The 18735-nt window shown below is 37.2% G+C and overlaps 1 protein-coding gene across 1 annotated transcript; it reads left to right on the top strand.

The window, feature by feature from the left end:
• Positions 1-399: 399 nt before the first annotated feature.
• LOC148425193 (tryptophan 5-hydroxylase 1-like) lies at positions 400-18177 on the top strand. The gene is made up of 12 exons (XM_088413393.1): positions 400-521; positions 1631-1769; positions 1837-2041; positions 2832-2929; positions 2996-3063; positions 3151-3347; positions 4850-4912; positions 5006-5078; positions 6374-6500; positions 6580-6675; positions 15877-16010; positions 17258-18177. Exons 1-12 carry the CDS (start codon positions 415-417, stop codon positions 17433-17435), a joined length of 1485 nt encoding a protein of 494 aa, XP_088269519.1. The 5' UTR covers positions 400-414; the 3' UTR covers positions 17436-18177.
• The last annotated feature ends 558 nt before the right edge of the window (positions 18178-18735 follow it).

Genomic DNA, 18735 nt, shown 5'->3' with positions numbered 1-18735 from the left:
GACTTTCCTTGCCAGGGGACGGACCTCGGTCAACAACAAAATGGAGGGGCTTCTTCTATTATGGATTAAAGAGAAGGAAATCGCCGGTGATATTTTCCTGCTAAAAAAAGTTCTCGTTTAAGAAAAAAAAAAATTAAAATTCTGCAGGTTCGTCTCTGCTCCCCTTCGCCTCCACCCACCACCAGCTCAAGCCACGTCGCCCCAAAGATAAATGTCATATATGTTATATAACATATATATATATATATATATATATATATATATATATATATATATATATATATATCCAGTATCCTCTGCTCTCAAGCGGCTAAATTGGCCCTCCCCTTCCACTTGAACAGGGTAAGGGAGGGAAGCGTTCATCATGAAGGATGACCCCCCCCCCCCCCGTAAAGGAGGACAAGATCTCCTGTTATGTTGAGCAGTGTGGCTCATTTCCGTGAGGTGCAGCCAACACGAGGAAACCAAGCCAAAGCAGCCGTAATCACAATTTTCCGAGCCAGACCAACAAATACCAAAAGGTAAGTCGTAGCAGGAATGACATACTGTACTTTTGCTTTTATTGTTGTTGTTTTTACTTGATTTAAGCAAGCACCGAATAACCTGATTGAAATCCATTTTGCAGGGATGCTCTTCAGTGTAACAATCATCAAGTTCCCGAAAATTTCAGTTACTCGAGTAACAGTAAAAAATACTCATAATGTTGTTATAGTCATATAGTGGCATGTATGATACTTTTGTTCAGTTTTTAATGAACAAGTATTCAGAAAACCTGCAGCATATAAGCAGTACAAAATCGTGAGTTGAGTGTTTACTTTTTCATTACATTGCATACCTAATAAAGTCATGCTGTAAAAGGTGCATCACATTTCAGGCACACTGTCAGGTTTTGAGAAAATTGACGGCGTTTACGTGTGCCTTATAGTGTGGAAAATACGGTGTTGTTGCCAAATGCTCCAATCAGGAAAGCAGTCAGCAAAACTACAAAATAACACACTTCTATTGCAAAATCAAATGGGTTTTGGTGAACTTTTCGATTGTAAAAACTATATTATTGTATCAAACAATGAACAAAAGTAAGCTTTTTTTTTTTTTTTCTGAATGGCTACACTCTTAAAGTGAATAATGGAGCAGCATTTCTCCGAATTTACCTACTATTGCATAAGAAAATGCAAATGCTGCTTTCCACTGACTTTTTCATTTTGCAGCACAAATTATGCAAAATGTGAACACAACTGACTGCTTTACACACACTGGCCATCAAAAAGCCATAGGTAAACTGTTGCTGTGGAGAACAATGGAGGGAGCAGGAAGAGTGAGCAGAATGAGAAGTAGAAGAGGTGGAAGAAGAAAACATGGTAGTGAGAAGCAAGCGGGAGATGAGGAGGATAAAGCAAAGGAGGTAGCGGCGTAAGAAATAGAATTATTGATGACATCAGAGCAGGGGTGTGATTGCCGTTGGGAATTTTGGAAACATTCATTTATTCTGTTACTGAATACCAGCTCCAAATTTCAGTCTCGTTGAATACTAAGAGTCAATATTATAGTCATAAGGGTCTATCGCTGGTGCGAATCCCATTTGCAAAAGACAGAAGCTCACTTGTTGATGATTTGTGTCTCTTTTTGATAGTCATTCCCTGCAGATGGACATGGCCTCCGGAAGCATCTCCAACAGAATGGCAGGTGGTGCCAGGAAGGCGGGCGCCACCATTCTCTTCTCCCTAAGGAATGAAGTAGGAGGTCTGGTCAAGGCTCTCCAGACTTTCCAGGTAAAGCTGCCCTATGAGACACAGGCAGAATCTTTAGCTTTAGCATTCGGTGTCCTTCGGCCGGCAGGAAAAACACGTCAACCTGGTTCACATCGAGTCCCGCAAGTCCAAGCGCAGGAATTCTGACTTTGAGATCTTTGTGGACTGCGACAGCGAACACCATCAGCTCAGAGAGTTGACGCGGCTTCTGGCACAGCACGCCACCGTGGTCCAGATCATGTCACCTAGCCACGCCCAGGCCAACGCCAATGACCAAGACTGGACTTCTGACCGTAGGCCGCTACAATATAAGTCATGTGACTCTCTGTAGTACGCTATTTTAAAACCCTCGTTTTTAAACCTAACAAAAAGGTACCATTTGACTATTCCACACCATTTGTAGACCTGTTAGCCATATGTTGAGTTTTGATGCACAGATGTGCATTTTTTTAATCAGCCGTACTTGGTTGGTAGCAACAAGTCCCTGTTGCAGCAAACAGTGGATCTTGTTAGCTGAGGTTTTTACGGCAGTCTTTTTAATAAAACAAGCGAGCAGACTGAACCAACATACAAGTCCAGGAATATTAGTGAAACGGAGAGGATCATGTAAAAGTTATGATGTCTCCCTCTGATTCTGTTACTGTAAGAGTGCACCGGTTAGAGAACGTAGAAAGGTATTTGACTAGTTTATTAATTGCGGTCTTTTGGTATGTACACAATCATAAACTTGGTAAAAGATGTATGCTGCGCAACTTCGGGTTATTTTTTATTTTGTCACTGATTCTTGAACATTATTTTACTTTTTTATTTTAATATGAACTCAAAAAGGAAAAACAGCAGTGAGCGCATTCAACATTACACTGGCGAGGCGTTCACTGACTGCTCATGATGAAACTAACTTAAAGCGCAACAAATGTATAACTTATGGATACGAACACAAGAAAATAGGAAGAGTTTCCAAAAGATGAGATTCAATTCTGTTTTGTGGTAGTTTTCACATCCTTACCAAAGTGTTGATAGGGTCTTACACACACTAACATAGAAAATACCAGAATTTGAGCCCAAAATTAAGGTTTGTTTCAGAACAGCGGGCCGTTCCGTGGTTCCCCAAGAAGATTTCTGAGCTGGACCTTTGCAAGCAGGTTCTGATGTATGGCTCCGATTTGGACACCGACCATCCGGTTTGTTTCAACAAAAAGAGCGAAGACACCTTGAAAGAACAGCAAAAGAATGTATTGTCTTTGTAGGGATTTAAAGACAGCGTTTATCGCCAAAGAAGGAACTACTTTGCTGAGTTGGCGCGGAGTTACAGGCAGTAAGTTGGAAAATTTTGTTTATTGCGTTTTTCTTGGGAGGGGGTTGCCAATAATGTTCTAAATGGTTTGGGCCTACTAAACCACAGCGGTCAGCAGATCCCCCGAGTAAACTACACGCCAGATGAGGTCCAAACCTGGACTCGGGTCTTCCGGGAGCTCAACAAACTTTACCCTGGATTCGCCTGCAAAGAATTCCTTGACAACCTACCCCTGCTGGCCCAACACTGCAACTATAGGGAGGACAACATCCCCCAGCTGGAGGACGTCTCACACTTCCTCAAAGGCGCCAATACTGCACATTACACTTTAGTCACTAACCAGACATGCGCAGAAAATGTTGTGCAGAATTTTTATTCGGACGATTTGGAATCTTCAGCTAAACCTTCAATGTGCAGTCTTGAAAACATCAAAGACAATTCAGATGTTTAATTTCTGTAGCCATCAAAGACGTAAACATTAAGCGTCTTCAATACTTGGTGTGCATCAAAGACAATTAAGACGATTATAGCTTATATATGCTGTTTAAACACATCAAAGAGACTTTATGGGTCTTCAACGAAGACAAGTCATTCTTAAGTGATGCAAACGTGTGTCATTGAAGACTTAAAAGTCTTCATTGAAAACATCAAAGACTATTTAGTCATTTAGTTTCTGTAGGCATCAAAGACATAAAAATGAAGAATTTTCAGCACCTCGTGGGCTTCAAAAGTAATTCAGAGTGTTAAAGCTCACGTATGCCATTTGAAAATATCAAAGGCACTTTGTAGGACATCAACAAAGACAATTCATTCTTCAGCAAAGTGAACAAGTCATTGAAGACTTGAAGTCTTCAACGAACTTACATGCAGATTACAGGCTGCACAATTAATCGAGTTTTAATTGTGATCACGACATTGGCTGCTACATTTAATTAACATGATCCACGGTGATATTAATATTTATAAAGTCAAGCACTTTTTTTATTTTTCTTTTTTACTTATTTAAATAAAATCAAGCACTACCACCAGGGGGCAATGTTCAAAATATGTTTGCATGACAAAACCCTCTTATTTGCTCGCTCACTCTGTTGTAATATTTAAGTGTGAAATAGCGTTTAGCTTTACACACAATCTGTACAAGGGCTTCACGATTATTGCCGAAATAATAATCACGATTGTCATGGTCAAAATTAAAATCACCTTTATTGAAATTGAAATTCAAATCACCTTTTCCATCATGTTTGGTCAAACATGTCTATTTATTGCCCTTTTTTTAAGCAAGCAGTATTTAAACAAGGCTTCAAGGCTTGATACTTGCAAATAATAATATTAAACTAAAAAAAATTAAGTAAATAATAATTGATGGCAAAAATTTGGCACACAGGGCAAAGCAGCTAACTTACTTGCTGAGTGCAAACCAATGGAAAAAAAATAAGCCTATTTACTTTTCAGCAAATTTTAATCAATTTGCACTCAAAATGTCATTTTCAGTCATTTCAGACTGAATTCCTTCCAATGGTTTTTTTTAAAAATGGGTCTCAATTGACAGCTAGCACTGTAAATATTAGGAATCAGGTGAGAAACTCAGACGATTTAATCCATTGTACACCACCTCAAAGACAATTTGTAGACACATTTGTAGACATCAAAGACAATGTAGCCATATGTCTTTGGTTTGTAAACATCAAAATCATGTGGACTTGCAAATGACATCCTTTTTGATTCTTCATGCAAGGTTTCTGAAGCTCACTTTGTTAACGTCATAGACACACTGACTGATTTTGTGTGCGTGTTGGTGTGTCGGTAGAGCGCTCAGGCTTCACCATTCGTCCAGTGTCAGGCTATTTGGCTCCCCGGGACTTCCTGGCAGGTTGTGCCTTTCACCCCATTTCTTTTGTATTTATTTATTTATTTTTATGTCATCTCTTTGATGCCTCCCACTGATTTAAAATGTTCTCAGCAGGTTTGGCCTTCCGAGTGTTCCACTGCACCCAGTATGTTCGCCACAACTCAGACCCATTCTACACGCCCGAACCGTGAGTCCAAACACGCACACACACACACACATACACACACACACACACATAAAATTGGTCAATATGTCTTTCGATGGTAACAACATTGAAGACTTTGTTCATTTAACTGTAAAATTGTCTTTTTTTTGTTGTTTTTGTTGTTTATGTTTTCATTATTATAATTTTGGTTGTTATCATTTATGTGCTTGATTCTTGATGTTCTTGCCGATTCTGCCATTTTTGTTGTTATTGCTAATGTTGTAATCCTTGTTGTTGGTGATTTTTGTCCTTGTTGATTTTGTTATGGTTGTCGCTAACATTGTTGTTTCTATTGATGTACACTGTCCAAAAAAAATGTTGTTTTTATGGTAAAATATTGGCGACTTTGTTGCCAGAAAAGTAGTGGTAAAAAACATTAACGCTAACACTATACTGTACATGCCAGAACAACCTTCATTCTCTATGTAGTTCTTTAAGTCTTGTGACTGTCTGATAAAGAGGAAAACAGTAGATACTGTACATGCAGTTTTTGTGGTTAAGGCTGTTCTGTGTTGTTGTTATTGAGACTTTCATTCTATTTGGCACACACCGTAATTCCCCAAATTTAAGATGCATTTTTTCCCTACAATGAAGGCCAAAAGTATGGATGTGTCCTATAAAATGTACCATAAAATTCGAGGTTTTGTTGTTGGTTTTTCCCCAACACCATTTGAGGAAGATTGATTCGTCAGCAGCATATACCAAGTTTTGAGGCGCAGATGTGCATTTTTATATTCGACATATTCTTACTTATAATAATTACCATAGTGCAGAAATGTCAAACTCAAGGCCCGGAGGCCATATCTGGCCCGCTACATCATTTTATGTGACTTGCGAAATTCTGATTTGGCTTCAAGTTTCTGGCTAAGACACCAACCTTGCAAGTTGCCTTCAACTTTTAAACATTTTGGGGGATAAACAAGCATTCACTCTCTTTTGAGCAGTTTTTACCAGACTCTGATTTAAATACTACAAACACAGATACAAATTTATTTGACTTCACAGTCATACTGCTAGAGAATGGATGTCAGTTGGCTGTTAGCAGCTAGTGCCAGTTGCAGCTAATAGCAGCTCATGTTAGCTGAGCTTGTTACGGAATAATTTTCAATAAAAGAAGTGAGTAGACTGAATGTTCGAGTCCATTTCTGTTCACACAAAGGAAGAATACTACAAAGGTGCATCTTACATTTGGAGAGTTAATGGTATTTGTTTGCCCTTGTGAGGGAGCTACGTCGTTTTTGGATGCGGTTAAAGTCTGGATTGGCTGTGTGGCGCAGGGACACGTGCCATGAGCTGCTGGGCCATGTGCCCCTGCTGGCCGACGCCAGCTTCGCGCAGTTCTCGCAGGAGATGGGCCTAGCGTCGCTGGGGGCCGACGACGATGCAGTGCGCAAACTGGCCACGGTAGGCACCCGCACAAACTCGGCCGCAAATGCGCCCAGCTATTCTCCAAACTAACTAGCTCTTGGATGCCCACCCACAGTGTTACTTCTTCACGGTGGAGTTTGGACTGTGCAAGCAGGACGGAGGACTTCGCGCCTACGGGGCCGGCCTGCTCTCATCTGTCGATGAGCTCAAGGTAGCGCGAACTGACGCCTCTCACCCTTTGGTCTTTGCTCTTTATCTTTTGATGAAAAAAAAAAAAAGTTGGATTGTTGAACACTTCTGCAGTATTGTGTACATTTTTTTTTCCAAAAGATGGCACTCTCCTGCTAGTTTGATAACTAAGTGGTCATGCCATGTTGAAATTACAAGTGGTCACCATCTGGGTGAAAGTTGAGCTCTTGGTGTCATGCTTTGCCTTTGATGTAAAGATCAAAGGATTGCACAAAATACCACTCCAGGGTTAAAGTGATTACAATATTTCTACAGTAATCGTTAATGGTGCAATTTATTCATCCAAAAATGATGTGATTCATTTTATTAGATTGTAATTTTGCAATGCAGTTTGTTTTGACTTATTGTGTGAAGGTGTAACCTTCACACATATGTTATTGTGCTCGGCCATTTTCTTTATGATTATTATTGTGTGAAGGTGAAACCTTCACACATGTTATTCCTTGACTTTATTATTATTGTGTGAAGGTGAAACCTTCACACATATGTTATTCCTTGACTTTATTGTGTGAAGGTGAAACCTTCACACTTATGTTTTTCTCCACCTTTATTGTGTGAAGGTGAAACCTTCACACTTATGTTTTTCTCCACCTTTATTGTGTGAAGGCTTATGTTTTTCTCCACCTTTATTATTATTGTGTGAAGGTGAAACCTTCACACTTATGTTTTTCTCCACCTTTATTATTATTGTGTGAAGGTGAAACCTTCACACTTATGTTTTTCTCCACCTTTATTGTGTGAAGGTGAAACCTTCACACTTATGTTTTTCTCCACCTTTATTATTATTGTGTGAAGGTGAAACCTTCACACTTATGTTTTTCTCCACCTTTATTATTATTATTGTGTGAAGGTGAAACCTTCACACTTATGTTTTTCTCCACCTTTATTATTATTGTGTAAAGGTGAAACCTTCACACTTACGTTTTTCTCCACCTTTATTATTATTTTTTTTTTATTCCGATCGTTTTTTAGGTTCGTTTCAACTCCTTCCCAGTTCATCCAATTCATGCCGTTCAAACTTCATATCATTCCACATATTCATGTTTAGTGGGAGTCTATTTTTCAAGTTTCAACTTTTCATCGTTTTCCTACAATTTAAGTTTTTGTACCGTAAAAATGGCCTAATGTTAAGTGAATGGGCTGGTCTTCATACTTTATTTTTAAACTTTAACGGTTTTGGCATTTCCTATGTCCCCGTGGCTCATGGGATTTGTGTACCGCATTCGCACTTCATGTTCGTGGGTTCAATCCCAGGCTGTGCCTTTTCGCACATTCAGTGTTTTTTTTTTTCAGTTAATTCCGTATTTTCTTTTGCTTTCAACTCCTTCCCAGTTCATCCAATTCATGCCGTTCATGCCGTGCTTTTGTATTTTTCAAGGTTCAACTATTCATCGTTTTCCTACAATTCACGTTTTTTTATACTGTTCATATTTAAAGAATTTAGCCTTTTCAAACTGTTCTTACTTTCATTTCATCTTACTTTTCATTCCACAGTTGAACTTTTCTCAGTTTGTTTAACTTTGTATTATTCGTAATACTTCACAGATTCACGTTCAAACATACTTCATTCCCTTTATTTAAAGCTTTCACAGTGTGGTCTGACACCGCCCCCCAAGTGGCCCAGTGTTAGAGTTGTCATCTTCAACATGTCCGTGTCCCGGTTCGGGCAAATCGCGTTTCACGTTTACAGTTGTTTTTTCTCTTCTGCTTTTAGTTCGGATCATCCACACTTTTTTTTATAATTCAAACATTCGTTTTTTTTTTTAGTTTCCAACTTTGTGTTATTCATATTTTTTCACACATTCACATCATTCCACAGTTCAACTTTTTTTAATTTTTCAACTTTGTATTATTCATATTTCTTCACATTAACATTATACCACAGTTCATCTTTCAGCTACAATTCAAGTTTTTCTACCGTAAAAAATGGCCTAATGTTAAGTGAATGCTGTGATTCAAAAACATGCAGGATACAAGCCCTCGAGGACTGGAGTTTGAAACCTATAGTTTAGTTACACAAAGTACACCATTTCCCATGATGCCGTCGGGCGGCCATCTTAGACCACTGAAGACTCCAACTCCCATCTGCCCTCATGGGCGGCCATCTTGGATATTTTCTTAGACGTCTCATTACCTGTCACTTCTGCTTCCACCTAGTACAGCATCTGGCTTGGTGAACTCAGCTTGATTCATACATTCAGTTTTTTTCAGTTTTTCAGTTTTCAACTTTGTATTATTCATATTTCAAGCAGTAAAAAAACTGAAAAAGTTTGATTAGGGATCATTTTTAAACTCCTGATAATGAGTTTTCACACATTCATGTTTTTTTCAGTTAATTCAGTATTTTCTTTTGGTTTCAACTCCTTCCCAGTTCATCCAATTCATGCCGTTCAAACTTCAAAATTCCACATATTCACGTGAAGTGCTTTTGTATTTTTCAAGGTTCAACTATTCATCGTTTTCCTACAATTCACGTTTTTTATACTGTTCATATTTAAAGAATTTAGCCTTTTCAAACTGTTCTTACTTTCATTTCATCTTACTTTTCATTCCACAGTTGAACTTTTCTCAGTTTTTTAAACTTTGTATTATTCGTAATTCTTCACAGATTCAGGTTCAAACATACGTCATTCTCTTTATTTAAAGCTTTCACAGTGTGGTCTGACACCGCCCTCCAGTGGCCCAGTGGTAGAGTTGTCATCTTCAACATGTCCGTGTCCCGGTTCGGGCAAATCGCGTTTCACCTTTACAGTTGTTTTTTCTCTTCTGCTTTTAATTCGGATCATCCACACTTTTTTAAGATTAAAACATTCGGGTTTTTTTCAGTTTTCAACTTTGTGTTATTCATATTTTTTCACACATTCACATCATTCCACAGTTCAACTTTTTTCAATTGTTCAACTTTGTATTATTCATATTTCTTTACATTTACTGTACATTATTCCACAGTTCAACCTTCAGCTACAATTCAAGTTTTTCTACTGTAAAAATGGCCTAATGTTAAGTGAATGGTGTGATTCAAAAACATGCAGAATACAAGCCCTCGAGGACTAGAGTTTGACACTTATAGTTTAGTTACACAAAGTACACCATTTCCCATGATGCCATCGGGCGGCCATCTTAGACCACCGAAGACTCCAACTCCCATCTGCCCTCATGGGCGGCCCTCTTGGATATTTTATTAGACGTCTCATTACCTCTCACTACTGCTTCCACCTAGTACAGCATCTGGCTTGGTTAACTCAGCTTGATTCATACGTTCAGTTTTTTTTCAGTTTTTCAACTCTGTATTATTCATATTTAAAGCAGTAAAAAAAACGGAAAAACTTTGAATAGAGATAATTTTTAAACTGATAATGATCTAATCATTTGAATGAGGTGGATTGTGGATTGATGTGAAACAGTGAAGAAATGTGAATAATACAAAGTTGAATAACTTTTGAAAACACTTTGTATTTTCTCTTCTGCTTTTACTTCGGATCATCCACACTTTTTTATGATTCAAACATTCGTTTTTTTTCAGTTTCTCAGTCTTTCAACTTTGTAGAATTCATAATTTTTCACAGATTCACATCATTCTACAGTTCAACTTTTTTCAGTTTTTCATTCATCTTCAAATTCCACAGTTCAACGTTTTTTCACTTTTTCAACTTTGTATTCATATTTCTTCACAGATTCATACCTTTCAATCGTTCCACGTAATTCCACTTTTCAACTCCCAAACCTTCAACGGTTTCACCTTCACACGCAATTTCTTCAGAAATTGCACATTTTCTATTTATTATTATTCTGCCGTTTTTTGGGAAGTTTCTTCTCTTTCCCAGTTTATACGATTCACGCCGTTCCAATTTCATCTTATTCCACTTATTCCCATTCGGGGCGCGTGTATTTTTATAATTACAATTATTCATAGATTTCCCACAATTCCCTGTTTTCCGCGCCAAAAATGCCATTGACTTACATTGGGTGATTTTTCATTTCATTATTACATCTTTCACATTTCATATTTTCAAAATTTAACTCATTCAGCTTGCCTAAGGGATCATTCCCATCATTCCAGTAATTCATAGTTTCCAATAGTTTCCCATAATTCCATATTTTTCCCACCTTCAATATTTCATAATGCATTTCCAATGGGAGGGCTTCCCATTCATTCTCAATGGGACAATTAACATTTCACATTTTCATGTTTCCCATTTCATATTCATAACATTTAACTCTTTCATTCCCCCTTATGGCTCATTCCCATCGATCCAATAATTCACAATTATTAATAATTCCCATAATTCCATATTTTTCAACTATTACAATTTGTTATTCATTCCCAAAGGCAGATTTTTCTTTTCCTCTTTGAAGCTTCCTTATTTTGCATTCAAATCATTCAGCTATTTCATTTCACATTGTCTTCATTACACATATTCACACGTACCAGTAATTCATAACAATATTAATAAATTTACCCATAATTCCTCATTCCCATTTTCCTCACCAAAACTTTGTAACATTCTATCTTGGCCATTCTTGCTCCGATTCTCACCGTTCTAACTTTAATCGATTCCCCCAATTCCCGCCATTCCATGGTGATATCCATTTTCCTTTTCCCAGAAATAAAAAATTACCCACAATTCCACTTTTTCAGTTTTTCCCTTATATCTTTGCCATTCCTTCTCCGATTTCCACCATTCCAACTTTAATCGATTCCCCTGATGCCTGATGTATCCATTTTCCTCTTCCCAGAATTCAAAATATTCCCACAATTTCACACACTGTACCTTTAATGAACCAATTCATTTTCAATGAGGTCATTCATTGTGTTGGCGTTTGGCCTTCGTGGACTACTGTTTAGGTAGACAAAGTACTCCATTTCCCATGGGGTCGTCAGGTGGCCATCTTGGACACTTGGCTACATACACTGAGACTCCATTTCCCATCAACCCTCAGGGGCGGCCATCTTGGATATCTGATCAGACATCTCATTCAGTTTTTCCCTTCTATCTTTGCCAGTCGTAATCCGATTCTGACCGTTCCAATTTTAATCGATTCCCCCGATGCACGCCATTCCATTTTACCCACAAATCAAAAATTACCCACCATTCCACTTATTCAGTTTTTCCCTTTTATCTTTGCCATTCTTCATCCGATTCCAACCGTTCCAACTTTAATCAATCACCCCAATTCCTATCATTCCATGGTGGTATCCATTTTCCTCTTCCAAGAATTTAAAAATTACCCACAATTCAACTTATTCAGTTTTTTTCCTTCTATCTTTGCTATTCTTCAGCCGATTCCGACGTTCCAACTTTAATCGATTCCCCCGACGCCCGCCATTCCATTTGTACCCACAATTCAAAATTTACCCACAATTCCACTTTTTCAGTTTTTCCCTTTTATCTTTGCCATTCTTCATCTGATTCCGACCGTTCCAACTTCAACTGATTCCCCCAATTCCCACCATTGAATGGCGGTATCCATTTTCTTCTTCCCAAAATTCAAAATTTACCCACAATTCCACTACTTCAGAGTTTTTCACTTCTTTCTTTGCCATTGAACAACTTTTCCTTCAGAGGTTACACCTTCACACGCAATTTCTTCAGAAATTGCAAATATTCTAGTTAGTTATAAGTTAGTTATTAGTTGTTGGTGTTTTTATTTATTTATATTTTTTTTACCATTGCACTTATGATTGGTTTAATTTTTCATGGTTATGTATTTCACATTTATTAGTTCTTTCACAGTTATTTTTTTTCAAGTAAATTTATATGCTCAAAATTGTGTGTGAAGGTGAAAACACTGAAGTGTTAAAAGGTGGTATGATGTGGAATAATTGAATGGCTTGAATCTGTGAAGTTTTCTGAATATTACAAAGTTGGAACGGTTTGAATTGGCCGAGTAATGTAGAAGACACAAGAGAAAAAATGAAAAAAAGTGGAATTGTGGGAAAATTTTGAATTGTAGGAAAAGGAAAATGGAATTCATGGAATGGCGGGAATCAGGGGAATCAATTTGGAATGGTGTAAACCGGATGAGTGATGTCGAAGAAAGAAGGTTATAAAATTTTGGTGATAACGGTAAGAACAGTGCGAATGAATGAGGAATTATGGGTAAAAATATTAAAATCCCTATGAAATATTGAAATGAGTAAATATTAGTAATGATGAAAATGTGAAGGAATGAATTGAATGATGTACAGTGGGCTCCCGCTTTATGAACCCCGTTTTACGTATTTTTCATCTTACGACGTGGACCGCGGCGTTTTTTGTCCCCCCTCTTACGCACAAACCTTTCGTCTTACGAACCATCCAACATGCCGGTCAGTGTGTCCGCACTATTTTTTTCGCTTTGCTGCACCAACAAAAATGACACGGAAACGCGGATATTCTATTGGTCCTATAAGGTCACAGTCACGGTCTCAGTCACGAAGATGCCGATATGCTATTGATAAATTAAGGTCACAGTCACAGTCTCAGTCACGGAGATGCAGATATGCTATTGCCCGGCGTCACGTCAATCACAGAAATGCCGATATGCTATTGGCCGAACGCCCTCATCGAAACTGATGGCACGAGCTGGTCGGTGTGTTGTGAAGACTTTGCAAACTTTATCTGTTAGACATGGCTTCTAAAATTGCAAGTGGCGGTAAAGGAAGAATTAAGAGGATGATGACAATAGAAACTAAGCAGGAGAGAATAATAAAATACGAAGGAGGCGCACGCATAGTTAACCTTGCTAGTGAGTATGGCCCATAACCACTCGACGATCGCTACAATTCTCAATAACAAGGAAGCTATGAAAGCAAGCAAGTCTTCTAAGGGCAAGACTTTCCTTGCCAAGGGACGGACCTCGGTCAACAACAAAATGGAGAGGCTTCTTCGATTATGGATTAAAGAGAAGGAAATCGCCGGTGGTATGTTCTCGTTTAAGAAAAGTTCTCGTTTAAGAAAAAATATAAATAAATTCTGCGAGTTCGTCTCTGCTCCCCTCCTCCTCCACCCACCACCAGCTCAAGTCACATTGCCCCAAAGGTAAATGTAATTTTCCCTTTGTATATTTATGTTATTTAATTTAACTGTACAGTAGATTATATTACTAATTTTTAATATGTGTATAGCCGTGACGTTTATACCGAAGGGTTTTGCACGCGTTGCACGCATTCACTAATTAACATAGGTTTGGATTGCCCGTCATACGGACAATTCGAGTTACGAGCCTAGCTGCTGAACGGATTAAGTTTGTAACACGGGGGCCCACTGTATATCAAATGACTATGCTTCAAATGTGAATTGTTAAATATGCCATTGGGAATTAATTATGAAGTATTATAGGTGAAACATGGAATTATGGGAAAATATTAATATTTATGAACTATTGGAATGATTGAAATTATCAATGTGGTGAAATGAAAGCGTTAAATATTATGAATGTAAAATGGGAAAGCTCAAAATGTAAAATGTTAAATCTCCCATTGGGAATGATTGTGGAATCCTCCCATTGAAAATGAATTGTGAAATATTAAAGGGTGGAAAATATGGAATTATTGGAAAATGTTGCAATGTATGAATGAGCTAGATGAATGAGCTAAATATTTAAAATATGAAATGTAAAAGCTGTAAATATGTAATATAAAATCACCTAATGTTAAATCAATGGGATTTTGGGTGTGGAAAACAGGAAATTGTGGGAAATCTGTAAATATTTCAAATGAGAAAAATGGAAGCAGTCGTCGCACAACTAATTGGAATAATATGAAATTGGAACGGTGTGAATCAGATTAACTGGGAATGAGTTGAAACGCCTCAAACACGGGCGTAATAAAAAAGACTCGATAAGACGCAGTAACTTTTGTCTTCACACAATAAATAGTACTTGTAAACCATGACCATGTATGAATTATTGGAATGATGGGAATGATCCATAAGTAAATACGAATTAGTTACAATAAATGTTGTGATTATGAAATGGGAAAGCTCAAAATGTGAAATGTTAAATCTCCCATGGGGAATGAATGGTAAGCCCTCCCATTGAAAATGAATTTTAAATTATTAAAAGGGTGAAAAATATGGATTTATGGGAAAATATTGGAAATGATGAATCATTGGAATGATGAATCATTGGAATGATGGGAATGATCCCTAAGGTGAGGTGGATGAGCTAAATACTGAAAATATGAAATGTGAAAGCTTTAAATATAAAACGTGGGAAAACTTTAAATAATTGGAACGAGAAAATGGAAGCAGTTGTTACATGATTAATTGGAAAAAAATAAAATTAGAACGGTGTGAATCGGATGAACTGGAAATTAGTTGAAACTCGTCAAAAACATTTTAAAAATTAAAACAAGCCTTCACACAATTATAAATTTAAAGGGTTTAGGAGCGTTTTTTGGGCTTTATATTACAGTGCATTGCAACGCACGTTACTGTCATTTGTACTGAGTAAACTATTGCTAGTTTGTTGTGTGTAATGCCTTACACTACAGCGTTACAGTAAAAAGATTCAAGATTCAAGAGATTTATTGTCATATCTGTAATTGTACCATACAATGACTCTCTTATTCTGCTCACTTCCCCGAGCAGCAGACTATATTCCATAATTGAGCAATAAATAGCAAACAACAAAGACAGTGATAGTAATGTAGAGCAGAATATCATACTGTGCATTTTTTTTTATTACAAGATATTGTTTATGCGTGCAGTAGGATGCAGATTAGTTTGTGAGGGATTTGTTGAGAATCTGGACAGCTTGTGGCTAGAAGCTGTTTGCCAGTCTGTCAGTCCTGGCCCTCAAGCTCTTGTCGTGTCTGCCTGATGGCCACATTTCAAACAGGTCGTTTTGTGAGTGTGAATTACAGTAATTACTTTTGTAATGTTTTACTCCCAACACTGATTATGAGTATTGTTGGTTTTTCTTCACTTAATGTTAATTTTTTTCTAAATTTATTTCTCTCCCTTTTTATTAGTTTCTCCTTCCGTGTATTCAATCCTGCGACATTGTTTAGCGGCCAAAGCTGAAAATGTGGAGATGTTTTTGATTGTTTTGACTTTAGCTTTGACTTGTTTTTAAAAATTGTGTGTGTGTGTGTTTGTGTGTGTGTGTGTGTGTGCGCGTGTGTGTGCGTGTGTGTGTGTGTGTGTGTTTGTGTGTGTGTGCGCTCGTTGGTGGCCAGCATGCCCTGTCAAGTGAGGCCCACGTCCGGCCCTTTGACCCTCAGCTGACGTGTGACGAGGAATGCGTCATCACCACTTTCCAGAACGTTTACTTCGTGGCCGAAACCTTCGATGACGCCAAAAACAAGATGAGGTCAGGAAATGTGACTCCTACCTTGTAAGATCGGGAGTTTGATAGGATAATTTCTCCCATCTTTGAATGAAATTATTCTTTTAGGCCAGGGGTGTCAAACTCATTTTTATCGTTGGCCACATGATAGTTATAGTTTCTGTCAGAGGGCCGAAATAACTGTTAAGTCAAATAAATTTTCGAATTTGTCGCACACTTAGCTAGTTTTGAAGTCAGAGGTTAGTAAAAACTGTTCAAAAGAGAGATTGGAAAGAAATAAATTGTTACATTTCCCCAATAATACTTTTAAAACTTGAAGACAACTTGCGAGTTTGGTATTTTAGCCAGAAAGTTGAAGTCAAATCAACATTTCGCGGCTCACATAAAATCTGGCCCCTGGGCATTGAGTTTGACACCTTTGTCTAGGATGAAAACTTTCTTTGTGAAACAATACAAACTTATGGTTATTTTAAAACCTGAAAACTTATTGTAAAATTACAATTTTTCTGTTTGTTTTTGTTTTAATGTTTTTGTAAGATTATTAATCTTGTGTTCAAAGGAAATTATTCTTCTCAGATGAAGACTTTCTACATGAAAGAACACAAAATTATGGTAATTTTAAAACTTAAAAAATTTAGAATTTCCCATATATATATATATATATATATATATATATATATATATATATATATATATATATATATATATATATATATATATATATATATATATTAATTAATTCCCTGAAAAATTCAGTTACAAAAAAAAAACTTCTGTTTTTATAGGATTACTTCTTCCATCTTTGAAGGGAATTATTTCTCTGAGATGAAGCCTTTGTTTTTAAAAGAACATAAAATTATGGTTATTTTAAAACGTAGTTTTTGTCTTAAAAAATACAAGAAAGAACTTTTATGAAATTTTACTCAACCCTAGTTTTTCTCTAGAAATGTCGTTATTCCTTTAAGCTAAAGATCTTCTTTTTGAAAGAACACAAATTATATTATTTTAAAGCCAAAAAAATTTGATTCAATAAACTACTTATTCATCGTAAAACAATCGGACAAAAATATTTTTCTTTTAATCAAAAAACAAAAATACCTCAATTAAAAAAAACGAATACTCCTTTAATTCTGAAAGAAAGAAAAAGCTCTGCACATTTTCTTTCAAAATGCTGATTTGGGATAAAAGTTTCCTTCCATACAAGTGTTTGTAAAGTAGAGTGTAATTCTTCGTGTTTTTGCCTGAATGGATGCAACTGCGCACGCTTGCAGGGAGTTTGCCAAGCGCATCCGGCGTCCCTTCTCGCTGCGCTACAACGCATACACGCAAAGCGTGGACGTGCTGCAGGACAGCAGCAGCATCCGAACGCTGGTGCAAGACCTGCGCCACCAGCTGGATGTGGTGGACGATGCCCTCAACAGGCTGGCCAAGCACAGCGCCCCTTTGTGATTCGCCTAAGCTAACGCTTCGCTTACTGTGCAAAGTGATGGTGACACTAAGTGCGTAAAATTTAATGGCAGAAAATTCTCAGTGCGCCCCCCCCAAAAAAGATAATTTACTGAAAAGTAATCTCATATAATGTTTAATCATTTCTTATGCAAGATGATGAAAAAAAAATGCAAATCCATTCCTTTAAGACAGCTGTGTCAAAAATATGACCTGCGGGCCAGAACCTGCCCACGAACGGGTTAAATCTGCTCAGCAAAGTGATTTTGTAAAGTACAAAAATGAGATGAATTTTCTATAATAAATGAAAAACTTGAACTGTTTGATTAATAGTAATGTTAAAGTTTCATGATTAATAGTGATGCTGTGCTTGTACTATTTTAGATGCATCAAAAAAAAGAATAATAAATCTGAAAATGTTGTTTTAAAGTTGTATAAATATAGATTCTATTGGTCCAGCCCACTTGGGAAAAAAATTCTCCGAAACAGCCCACCAACTAAAATGAGTTTAACACCCCTGCTTTAAGACTATGACTGATTTTTGTTTTAATTTCTACAAAGAACACAACTTTGATCTAATTATTTTACAAGCGTTTCATTCTCAAAAGATTGCTTTTGTGTGGGAAAAAAACAAAACTTAACTCCCCAAAATATGGCTTTGACTCACTGATGGTATGCTAACATTGTACAATGTGATGATACAACTCATAGTTTGTTGTTATATGAAAGATCAAATAAAATGGAAATTTTACCAAGCTGTTTTTGTCTCTGTTGCTATGGGGAGCCAATGACGTTGAGTGTGTTTGATGACACAGACGATGGAGGCACGCTGGCTGCTGTTGTCTGCCAAATACTCGCCATATTCTTGTCACTCGTATCAGGAAATGAAATTATATAAACACAACTTTTGTCTCACGAGATTGAAAAGGTATGTGTTTTTTTCTTGAAAGATGAATCTGGTATTGTTATTATTCTGTAGGGGAAAAAAAGACAAGAGTTGAAGAAAAACCTTTACAGATTAGTTTTTGGGTTGGGGCAGCCGATAAATAAAGTGTTAAAAAAAACCAAGAATGACATCACAAGACAGTGCATCAATTAAACCCTCAGAGGAAATGGCAAAAAAAAAGCAGAGAAAGGAGGGCTCAGACTTTGTGTGGATCAATATTTCAGCTCCATCTACATGTGCGTCTCAAGCTGTGCAGTAAAAGCTTATTTTGAGCTTGCTGGGGGGGGAATTTTTTTAACACTAAAACTACAGTAACAATGCAAAGAGACTTGAGTAAATGACTGATTTTATGTGACA

The sequence above is a fragment of the Hippichthys cyanospilos genome, chromosome 4 (genome assembly GCF_059441005.1).
Source record: "Hippichthys cyanospilos isolate Australia breed blue-spotted pipefish chromosome 4, RoL_Hcya_1.0, whole genome shotgun sequence".
Taxonomy (NCBI): Eukaryota; Metazoa; Chordata; class Actinopteri; order Syngnathiformes; family Syngnathidae; genus Hippichthys; species Hippichthys cyanospilos.
This window is presented reverse-complemented; position numbering and strand designations above follow the sequence as displayed.